Below are 12,087 nucleotides of genomic sequence, written 5' to 3' on the forward strand. Positions count from 1 at the left end.
CTTGTCTCTGTCTTTTCAAGAGTATGTCAACATATATCGAGATACATATATATATACGCCTTTAGCTTCGAAGTGTTCTGTATTTCATGTCTTCAAGTTCAATTCAGCATTGCATTAGCATATCATAGACTGAAGCCATTGGTGGTTTATTTGCCTTTTTTACTATAAGTTTTATGGTACTATTTTAAAAATTATGAAACAAATAAAACCCTGTAGGAGATCAGAAAGACTGCGTAAAGACTAACAATTCAGCATACACACGCCACCACACATACAAAAGACACAAAAGGGGATATCTTTCTTACATGTCTTTGAGTGTGTGATCTGATAACAGGTATTTGGGTGTACTCTAGATTTTGGTTTGGTGCGTTAGCAAAGCACACACAGCTGTATTTACCTGTGTGCACTCTCTAGCACTACACGCGCTGCTGAGGCAAAGCCCAAACTGCACGTGCCTGGTCTTCATGTAACTTCATCACATTTGAAAACTTTTACTGTAATGTCTTCTAAACAGGAAGGCGCGTTCACAGTAAAAGAAATAATAAAAGTTTAACTGCAAGTACATTTTGTTCTGCTAAAAAAAGGTTACATTAAACAGTAAAGTGTGGGAAAACAAAATCTCTGCCTTTCTAGCACTTAATGCAAAGATAAGGCATGCCCAGACCAAACACCCCAGCTGCGGACGCTGGGCCGGGCCAGGCAAGCACAGCCTTTACCACTGGCAGAGCTCTTCTCACGTACACCTTCAGTCACTGCTTCCCCTCTCACACTACACCAAAGACACCTCATCTGGTCATCCACAGAAAACGCTTTTATGATTATAACCTTTCCAAAAGTATTAATTTGCATTTTTATAGTGAGCAAAGAGAAGGAAAATAAGCCCGCCCAAAGGAGGAGATGCAGATAGTATATTCAGATTTTCTAAGGAGCCTGAGGGAATTAGTTGCCAAAGTACTGCTGAAATTCAATACAATTTTGGTATTTCACAATTTGATATGCCTTTTAAAAAATTTTTGCCAAAATACGAATAAAACCACCTTTTCTGAATGTTTGATGTCAGTATTATGAATGATTTCAAATGAAGAGAAGTCAAAGAGGTAAGGACTTGCAAAGGAGGCCAAAACTTCAAATCCAGACTCAGGGAGGTTTTTTTTCTTTTTGTTTTTTTCCTTTAAAAAAAAAAGGCCTATGTTTATTTTAGCAGATCTATTATCAAAATGCTAAAATGGAAATGTCATTTATCCTCCAGTGGGAATGAATGAATCTGATTTTTAAAGGTTGCTGTTGAATATTATTTGTATCTCTAGGAAATATCCCAAACCCAGCTAGATCAATGAGTTCCATCTGATCAGAGCATCCCATCAGAACATCCCAGCAGTTTTCATAATAAATAATTAAGAAACTCTGTGATAACTGTTAAATAACTGAATAAATGGATTCAAGAAATAACTACACAGGAAGGTAATAAATATTCCTGATAAGTCACGCAAAATAAATTTCATTAAAAGGGAGGTGGGAGACTTGGATTAAAAAGAAGACCAACACTGATGGACCAAAACACCATTTGTGGCTTCACTATCAACACTTCAGTAATTGAAAAAATATCCAGTATTTGTATTTCCACATAAAAGCCTATTCAAAAGTAAGACATTCTTGTCTTGTTATTTCAACACAGTTCAAATACTCTCATATTTCAGAATTCGTATTGAATTCTGTGAATTGTTTCCTCACAAAACACCTTTTTTCTCAAACACTGCACAAGTACAAAAGCAAGAAAACCCTCATTTCTATTCTTAGAAAAAAAGAATGTAATGTCTGCGGATACCCATCAGCAGATATTTTACACATGACAACTTTAATTCAAGTTCCTGCTCATTACTAATTTGCCAATGAAATTATCGAGTGGGTCCTCAGTTCTGACAGCCAGCTACTTCAATGTCATAGCACAGTTTTGGGGGTTTTTTTGTTTATTCACTGAGGCCATGTTACCACTGGGTCACATTTTGATAATTATATTTTACTACAGAAGCAAGAAGAGCAGCAGCTGGCCTCAGTAAGTGAGGGAGGGAGATCAGAAAATGGGAATAAACTGCTCCTCAGGGATGCAACAGTGCAGCTGGATTTACATGCTAACTACATGGAGAGTAAACAAAAAGGATACGTAATAAACTACTCACCTTTCTATTTTAAAAGAAAGCTCAAAATATTTAAAACTCGGGAACTGCAAAGTAAGTCACTTGGAAGGAGTTGTGGGACTACCTATTCCTTTACAGTAATTTAGCCAGTCATTGCATAATCAGAACAAAATTAGAAATGTGACCTAGATGTATCATCGTGTAGGACCCTGAAAAATATCAAGCCCCCTAAGCAGCTTTTGTTCAGGTTGAGCAAGAATCAATAGTTAAACAGTACAGTTCAACCTTTGCTGCAGTTTCTAAAAAAGTGGCATAACTCCAATGAACTTTCTGTGATTTGAGCACTTACTTGTCAATTCACTTGACATGGAAGGCTTGGAGGAAAGCCAGCAACTTTGCAACTATTGATCAAGTCAGCAAAAACGTAAACAGTGAAAGTTGCTGGTTTCTTTTTAGCTGTCAAGACCCCACGGTTTTCATGAATAATCTCTAATGTGCTGTAGCAAGCAATTATTACATAAACAGCATGGACTACATTATTGGGCATATACATTACCACATGAAAGCAACTCTAAACTTAACCCATTCATATGGCAACATTTTCTTTCAAGTTCATCATACAGTGGAAGAAACTTCTTTTCCACCTAAGGAAATACAGTACTTTTTCAAATGGAATTATCTGAACAAGATAGAAATCATGCATAAGTTAACTAAAATTTACTACAAAAGTGACCCGTTCATGTTTTTTGAATCCATTTATGACCTGATGAGACATGTCTCTAACACTCCCTGGGAAAAGCAATATAAAGAAGAAAATGTTGTGGGTGTGGCACTATATTTAAAATATTCAAAATATTTTCAGATTCTAGAACCGTTATAGGAGGTTTCTCTAATTGAAATATTCAATAGTGTGTAGAACCAGCAAACATTTGCCTGAGAATACTTAATTCAATATAATTGGATGGACTTGGAAAAATTCCAGTCTGGAAATAGAAATGAATTGTTAATTCTGCTGGTTTAGACTAGGAAACAGACTACAGTTCTACAGTATGTTCTGTGCAGAGTGATTCTGTTTTATCAGTCCTGAAGCCTCTGAAGGAACTGCAAGGGGCACAGAACAACCTATACAATAGAAGTGGGAATAAGGGATACAGCTTCTCCTTTTGTCTACTAAAGGTGTGTCACTCAACCATTCCCAAATGTTAACCCTTCCAACTAGTGGAAAAGCATCACCAGATGAGTCAAATTGTCTTGTGCCATGAAAGAAGAGAGAGGAATGCAGCTGAGAAGCCAGAAGAGGCAGCATGGGAAAGGAGACCTCCTCATCAGCCGCCAGAGAAAATAACAACACATATGTCCTTGTAAATGGCCTGTCAGAGAAATATGTGCATCCATTTTAAAATCCTTGTGTTCAAGGATTTCATAAAGTCTTGTGTTGAAGATTGTGCAATCAGACTCGAAGGAGTCCATCAGAACATTAGGGGAAAAAAAAGAGGGGGCATGGAGGATTTCAACTCACAGAAAGACTAAGTGATAGGGAAAACAGTAAAATACATGCAAATGTAGAGGACTACTTGAGCATGCACAGGACAAAATTTAAGGGGGGGGGGAAGTTAAATCAATAACGACAGAAACAAACATAGAAGACTTCAACCAGCACTGCCGATTTACAGCAACAAGGGCAGGAACAGCAACCAAGAAAATCCAAGGGCTAAATGCAGACATTTTGTTCTATTTATTAATTCAACTAATTAACTCTGCATCTTTTATCACTACAATTTCTACAGTCTGCTGAACTGGCCTTCTTTGAAGCAAAACATCTGAAGAACTGGCATACATTTGTGTATAAGGCATAGCATGAGAACACAGCAATTTATCTTCAGATTTTGTCAATGTTTCTCTCATAAGTGTATCATCTAAATCTGACACTTAATAATTTTGTCATTCAAAAGGTTTCATCTGTCTTTGGATGTCTCTCTTTTGAATTTTCACAAACTGCAACTCAGAATGAAATATAAAAAGATTTAATCCACTCAGGGAGGTTCTAAGTATCATTTCAGAAAGGCTAGCAAAAAACATCTGCTATGGTCTATAAAGAAAACAATCTCAAACTGTACAAAACCAGAAAATGCTGAGGAAAACTCAAATACCTTTGAGAAACCTAATGGTATATTCCCATTGCAGTGTTTTGAACTCTGATCACCTCTTTTCAAATAGACCTCTAGAAATACAAGAGGTCTACAGAATGGGAATGAAAATTATTTGAAGCATAGAAAAAATTCCACTTATGAAAAGATAACAAAAAAAGAAGCTACTGAGTTCAGAGAGTATACTATTAAGAGGTCACGAGAAGTTATAAAATAATTTATCATAGAGAAGCAGTCAGTCAAGACTTTTATTGACTCTTCTCACAAAAACCCTAGGTGAGAAGTGCTGCATAGAGAACTCACTGTTCTAACATTTGTTGAGTTAGATACTTCCAAACAGGAAAGATCTATGCCAAAGCATTAACAAGACCTAAAAACTCTTCAAACATCAAAAAAGATAGAAAGAAAATGTAACAGGATCAAGCAAGGAACATCATTCCCAGGCATTGTCTACCACACAGAGGATTTGCACTTTGCTGTGAAGCATCTGGAATGGCACTGGCAGAATGACAGAACACCAGATTAAAAAGAAAACACATATATCTACACACACACACATACACATATATTCCAAGTCTGTGGCCATAACTAATACCACGTGACTGCGGAATAATAATCTCCAGTTTCCCAAAAGGATAATTGTGTTTCATGTCCATTAAACCCTGTGAAAGAGGCTGAAATAGTCCCTTAGAAACAAATAAACAAAAAGAAAAAAAATCCAAATACAGCAATACAATAAGTGTTCCTGGTATTTTGCTACAAGCCTTCCAGCTATGCTCCACAATTTCTTATCTAATAGCACTCTCAGGCTGATTTCTCAGAGAAGTAGCAAATGACACCGTTAAAAAAAATACATTTATAATAAATTAATTTCTCTAAATATTTTAAAAAAATATTCAAAATTAAAACCATGTTAAAATTTTGTGCATGTAGAGCCTACTTTTTGCACAAAATGCAGTGAAAATACTGAATTTTACATGATGTCTTTATGTCTGCATTCCTTTAGTAATATTTCATAACTTAGCAGGCACAGCAAGTAACTTATGGGAGACCTCATTTCTCAGCACAGCTGGAAAACAATTCCTACTCAAGTTGCAGTAACCAATATTTCAGAGAGTCTGAACTGTCCCTTTCCTTTCTTGGCCACATAGGGAAGCAGAAAATGGTAAAGCTACTCCTAAAACCTTTCCTTACTCTGTGCACATTATGAATGGGCAGCACTGCTCAATCAACACTTCTTTCTTTCAAAAGGTAAATAAAGAGTAAAAGTAGAAAACAGTAGGGAAAAATCTGAGGATTTTCCTTCCTACTCTCTGGCCAAAGTCTCTCTATCAGGTGGAGGGATGACACATTTTCAGGCAAGTAAGCAAAGCCCTTTGTCCTTTCCATCCTCATTAATTGATAAAGCAAGAGGGAATTATGGCAGCAGCTGTAATTTAGAGTTCATTTTAGCAGCTATGATCTCAGAGCAGGCTGTAAGGAAAGGCTGCTGTCCTTCTGCCTCATGAGCACATAGAAGATCACAACTCTCCTGTCTTAGACTAGAGCAACAGGAATCTGGGAGCCTTTGAATAGAAGAAAAAATAGACTGAGAAGAGAAAGCGAAGTTTGAAGAGAGCACCGAGAGCAGAACACCTGGATGTAAGCAAAACCTGTAACACAAAACAGTATCTTAACAAACCAGTTGCTTCCAATTTTCAGAGCACTATCATTTTACAAATATCAGGAAGATGATTTAAAGTAAAATCCAAAATAACATTCTGCTCCTTAAAATTTTTAAAATTATAATTTATTCCACTTACAAAGAAGGAGAAATGTGATTTTGTTGTTGTTATGTTGTTCTCTCTATGAAGTGCACAGCATTGCTTAAGTATACAGGAAACTTGCGAGAAATCAGACCTTTTATTACCTAGGCCTGATACATGTTGCACCATATGTGTCCACAGATATTTACAGAGGAATAGAAAGACAAACTCCTGCTCCCCCAGAGTGCCAGCTATCCAATTAAAATAAATACTACAGAAGTGATATTAAAAGCAAAGGGGAAACGTAGAAGTAGGGGTGGTTTATACCACAGAAGATAGTTCTCCAGTGAAGAACAATGTGTTTGTTTTTCCACTCTATAATTTAAATGCCATTACTTTAAAACATTCAATTTTTAAATAATTTTACATATTTATTGTCTTTATAATATCTGTAGAAGGTTCAGTGAAAAAACTATGTTCCAAAAAGGATCTCAATCACAAATACTGTAATTGCTGTAATGATTTTTAGATCTACAAAAGATTATTTTTAAAGAGTCCAAACTTGCAGGACAGCATGGAAGATCTCCAGTACAGAAAAGCAGCTGAGAAAAAAGAAGTTCACTGACTGCAGCAAAAGTCAATACCTGCCATCCTGTTGATTTCATGAAAGAATGACGCAGGTAAACAGCACTGCGAGCCAAAAGCCAAGTAAAAGTCAGGAAGTGATGCAAACAGAGACAAAGACAGAAACAAGCTTATATTGAAAAGAACAGCAAGCCACAGTTGAAATCTTGAAGCAGCAGCTTAGTAAAGAACAGTGAATGAAGTCATCATGTAATTCAAGCCGTGGGAGAAAGATTATCTCTGCAACAGCATTTTGCAAAGATTGTAGATACTAATGTCAAAAAGAAAATAACCCAATGGAAGGGATTGCTGTAGCTTATGTGAGGTGAGACATGAGAAACTTCACAAACTATTATGAAATAACTGTGTAAAGGAATGTGCATGTTTTAGAGAAGTGAGAAGGACTAGAAACTCCCCCAGCATATACAAAATTGAATTCTCTTTCAAACACAATCAAAAAAAAGGCATAGAGGGAAGAGTCACAAATAGCAGTACAATTACATGACTAACTAGCTATAGTGTAACAAACTCACTGCCACCAAATGCATAGGTACAGGGAAGGGAAGGAGTGGCAAAAGATGAGGGTAACATTTAGCATTAGCAGGGGGAGATCCAGAAGATGTCAGAAAAATTTACAGGTACAATAATGAGTAGAAAGGGAAGATGTCAAGTTTTTTGAGTCATTTGAGGGAGGCCAAATGATAATTGAAGTCAAAAGAGCCCTGAAGGTCCCAAAGAGCAGAATAACAGGGGAAGTGCAAAGTGACAATGGTCAGGGAAGAAACTCACAGAGTACAGGAATCGATTAAAAGAAGAAAAAAACCAGTCCTTAAATGTGGGAAGTAGAGAGCCATCAATCACATTTTTTTGAATATTGTGAGTGGACAGAAACCATGGAAACCAAAGAGATGAAAGAGGAAGCTGAGGCAACGCATACAGCTTTAGGAACTGAAAGGAAAATATGAAAATTGATAGATATAAAGGGAGAACCACAAGGATGATAGATGATGTCCTGTACAGTAGGTGTTACGTATGAGCAGACTACAATTGAAACGAGAGCAATTCCTTCTTGTATACAACATTGACAAAGAAATTGGGTTTGACCTGTAACAGTTCTCTCTTGCTTCTGAACATTTCAATTTAGTAGCAATAAAAATCCCTATGAATCGTAAATGCAATTCTAATTGTGCTTATAAATGGAAGTTTCACAAGTATGCATGTTACAATAAACGCAAATTAGAAGTAAATTAAACCTTAATTATATCTAACAAGTTTCATGTCCTAATTAAAAATGGTATTCTAACAATAAAAATGACTTACCACCTAAATTAGCCCTGCCACAGTTGTCTAGTCTTCCTAAACATTCTTTGTGTGCTCCAGCTCCACACTTAGAACATAAATAGCCTTGATAAAATGTTCCCCTGTAAAATAAAATTAAGTAGTGATACATTAGAGGTGACAAATTCCACACATAAAGGACATAAGAGACATGGCAAAGGTATTAGAAGTCATTTGCTGTTCTGCATAATGATAGTCCTTAAAGGTTTGAGAAAAAGTGACAACTGACAAACAAGCAGCTCATCCGCTTTTTGCCACTACTAAAAAGTTACAACCAGATAGTTCTTTTGGACTACTAGTAGAACAACAATCTCCATTTCAATTTAATCCAAAGCAACTTTGGAACAGTACACTTGAAATTGTACCATTATGCATCTATCCTTCTATAGATCTACACTTAGTTTCATCTCAACGGGGATTTGCCTAGGCACCACGACAAATAAGATCCATTTCAAGAGAGTTGTAAGTTTGAATATATATTTAAGCATTAAGGAGTTTATAGGCTATATTGCAAACATTCTTGACTTTAAATTTGTTCATTTTTTAAAAAACAGATACCTTGGTACACTTCAGTTTATATTCAGAGCTGCCAATAACTGTAAATGTCTATATACCACAAGACAGCACTTGGGGATACCCAAGCTATCTTCAAGCAACGTGTATGGAGAATAACACAGCACCATGTGGGTTGTGTCCTGAATGCAAGAGAGCTGTTTCTCAGCAACAGCAGGTAGTGCAGTAACAGACACAATAACTCAGCTATACTGCTTCAAATTCAGAAATTAGCCCTCCTGTCTTCAAGTTTAGAATGCCTGCACCATTCTTCATAGCCACTTAGATCTTATTGTTTTGAGAAAAAAAAAAATCTTTGAAAATCCAGGTCAGTCTAACTGTTCAGGAAAAAGGCTGCTAAAGGAAAAAATCTATGACAGGGAGGAACATACCTGAAGTTATTTTATTCCATGTCTGTGCTTAACAATAGCACTACCCATACTCAGATGCCCTTGCTAAAATGCTGTGGTTATATTTTTTTAAATATCAATAATATGCAATATAGAATCACAGAAAGGTTGGAGTTCAAAGGGACCTTAAAGATTATCTAGTTCCAACTCCTCCTGCCTTGGGCAAGGACATCTTCCACTAGACTGGGATACTCAAAGCCCCATCCAACCTGACCTTGAACACTACCAGGGATGGAGTATCCACAACTTGTCTGGGCAACCAGTTATGAGCACCTGAACTGGCCAAAATTTAGAAAGCTTTTGCATCTGCAACTTAACACTATGAAATTTGGCGTCAGCACATTCCTTCATACCACTGGACATGTCATCTTTACAAAAAAAACCATGGTAGGTCATAAAAGCTCAAAAATGAATGAGAAACTACAAATGTAAAAGCATGTGTGTTTTTATATTTGCACATAAAGGAAAGAGGCAGAATACATGGAGTTTCTTAGCTTGTTGGTCTCACAAATCCTTGTTTATGAACGCATCAGTTATCTGCTAGCATTCCTTACCTAGCCTTGCAATATCTGTCTTCAATTTGTCTACAGATCTGGTTCAGAAATGCCTGTTAATGCCTCACAGTTATTTTCTGTCTCACAAAGCAATCTCTCCATAGCAAACATTTATAAGGATCATCATCATTTGATTTTCTGAAACAATGTTCTATCTGCCTTTGCAACTGCTGGTCTACAGCAAGGGACTCTGTGGAAGAGTCATCATGGTGAAAATTGTACAAAATGGTTGCCATTTACTCTTACATAAGAACCATGCTAAAGCCATCTTCTGACAAATGAGAAGCATCTGGATGTTTTCAGCTTTTAACAGCACTCCTGCTAATATTTGGAAATTTGATTACAAAAACTTGCTAATACAACAAGAAACACTAGGTACGACTTCATGAAAACCTTTACAATCTTACCTTAGAAGCATCTGGCAGACTTTGCAAGATGTCACACGACTGAAGGTGTGCATTTTGAACTCATGAAAGCTTGTATCCGCATAGTCTGGTCGTATATTTGACCTAAAAAAAGTTTGAAAATTTGCATTAAACTAATGAAATCTAGAGCACAATGCAACATTCAGAGGAGGAAATCTGAACCCACAAACAGTTAGTTTTATTTATACTTTAATGGTTTTCACTGAAAAGAACCAGAAGTATGGAGTTTACCATACACCTTGAAATGAAACCTGAATTATAACATTATGCAGACCTAGTTCTTAAATATACCCTGTAACTACCTTAGCTGTCACAATAAATAGAAAACTAAACACCAAAACAAATTTCCTGTTTGATAAACTAGGATCATTTTATGAACCTAAAGAATGCTCACCTTTTCCTTCTCAAAAATATTTTGTTATGTGAATGTACAAGGAAAAGCAGCTCACACCCTGAGAACCACCATATTTGAAACATTAGCAGCAAATTTAGGACAGTTAGATCGTAACTATGCAGTAATATACTGGATAACACGAGTGTTTTCAAAAGCAATTAGAAAATATTCACGGGGGTTTGGTTAGTCTTTTTCAATTGTGTTGCCCAATGCGTACTGCTGTTGCTACACACAGGAAATTTAACAAATAAAATAAAAGATCACTATTCACACTACTAAGATACCAAGACTCTATTAGCAGGCTCATTTCCAAAGATCAGACTTATGTACAAAGCACTGGTCCATTACCATACATGTGTTTTGTTTATCCTCCCTTTTAAAAGCAGGTGTATAATTTAAAAATGACCCATTGATCATTTTGTTGCACCAGTTTCCTGGTTTATTTAAATTTTATTAAGTATTCTATTTAATTTTTTTCTGTCATTCCTCCCATTTCCAAGACTGTGTAGGACAACAGGAGTTTTCAATGGATTTCTCTTCTTTTTTTTTTAATTCAATAACATCCCCAAACTAGCTAAACGCTGTCAAAATCAGTAATGCTGAAAAGCCAGGTTCATAATTTAATATTAATCTAGACTGTATCAGAGAAGACTATATATATAGCAAGGGTTAATGTATTTTTAAATATTATTTATATTGGAATGCTTAAGATGCTAGAAAAACACCAGATATTTATGGGAAGAACATAAGAATGCACGATGCATAGGAATTAAATAAGGAAAAAAAATCCTGAGGGTAAGAATGCAAGAATCTACAGCACTCAAAGGAAAACCCAGAAACTTTTCTGACACACAAAATTACATATTCACCCGTTAAAGTTGGAGATACTTATAAGTTTCATTTTTACATATTATAAACAACTTCTAAACTAAAACACAGACCAGTCACAAACTGCAATGAAACACAGATAACCATGCAAGCTTCAATCTCTCTGGGACTGAATGAAAAGGCTTACAAAAAAAAAAAAAAAACCAACACATTCAAAGGATCTGTTTAAGTACCCAGTGTCAGAGAGGTCAGTCTTCTAATCTGCCTGCTGAAAACGAACGTGCTGAAAATGAAACTGCACTCAAAAACCAAATGAGATTTTGCTTTTATGCCTGAGAATAACCTGACAATCAGTATTGTTTTAACTACCTCACTTGTGTCTCCCTTTCTGCTATGATATGCAAAATGTCAATACTACAACTGCTGCTAACTGAGACTGGCATGGCATTTGACCCATTCACAGCAGGAAGGGACAGATAAAATTAACCTTAAAAAGGTAAAGAACTTCTTAAACCAGGAGAAAAAGTATTATTTTGAGGCTCAACTTGGCAGAGCCTGTATTTCACAACGTGTTTGTCAAGGGGCTGCCAAAACTTCTTAGGCTACACTCCAAACAATCCTCAAAACTCCCTAGAACAAGTTACAGTATTCACACTCCCAACAAAAGCTCATTTTGAGTGACCATTTGGTTCTGAGCAGGGTATCTTGCAGAACCACATTCAAAGTATCAGCAAAATGTGCAGAGACTGAAAGCATACCAAATTAATCCTAACAACCTGATCATTTTTCAAGAACAAACCAAAGAAAAAATTCCATTAATTTCATTAGAACAGGATCAATCTTCAAAAATAATAAGCATAGTGGATCAAAAGAAAAAAAATTACAGCCTCATACAGACAGTTGTTTAACACATGCATATGACTACACAACTTCCT

The 12,087-nt window shown here is 36.1% G+C and overlaps 1 protein-coding gene across 2 annotated transcripts in view; it reads right to left on the reverse strand.

Moving 5' to 3' along the window:
- Positions 1-12,087, reverse strand: part of VAV3 (vav guanine nucleotide exchange factor 3) — a 165,753-nt gene that overhangs the window by 63,487 nt on the left and 90,179 nt on the right. For both annotated transcript variants that reach the window (XM_051793401.1, XM_051793410.1), the window contains exons 16-17: positions 9,913-10,014; positions 7,972-8,072 (exon numbers count right to left, since the gene is read on the reverse strand). In XM_051793401.1, the coding sequence (XP_051649361.1) occupies positions 7,972-8,072; positions 9,913-10,014 (203 nt within the window). The remainder of the gene's footprint in view (positions 1-7,971; positions 8,073-9,912; positions 10,015-12,087) is intronic.

This window comes from Manacus candei, unplaced genomic scaffold, assembly GCF_025592945.1.
Source record: "Manacus candei isolate 608988 ecotype Guabito, Panama unplaced genomic scaffold, ASM2559294v1 h1tg000005l, whole genome shotgun sequence".
In the NCBI taxonomy this organism is placed as follows: Eukaryota; Metazoa; Chordata; class Aves; order Passeriformes; family Pipridae; genus Manacus; species Manacus candei.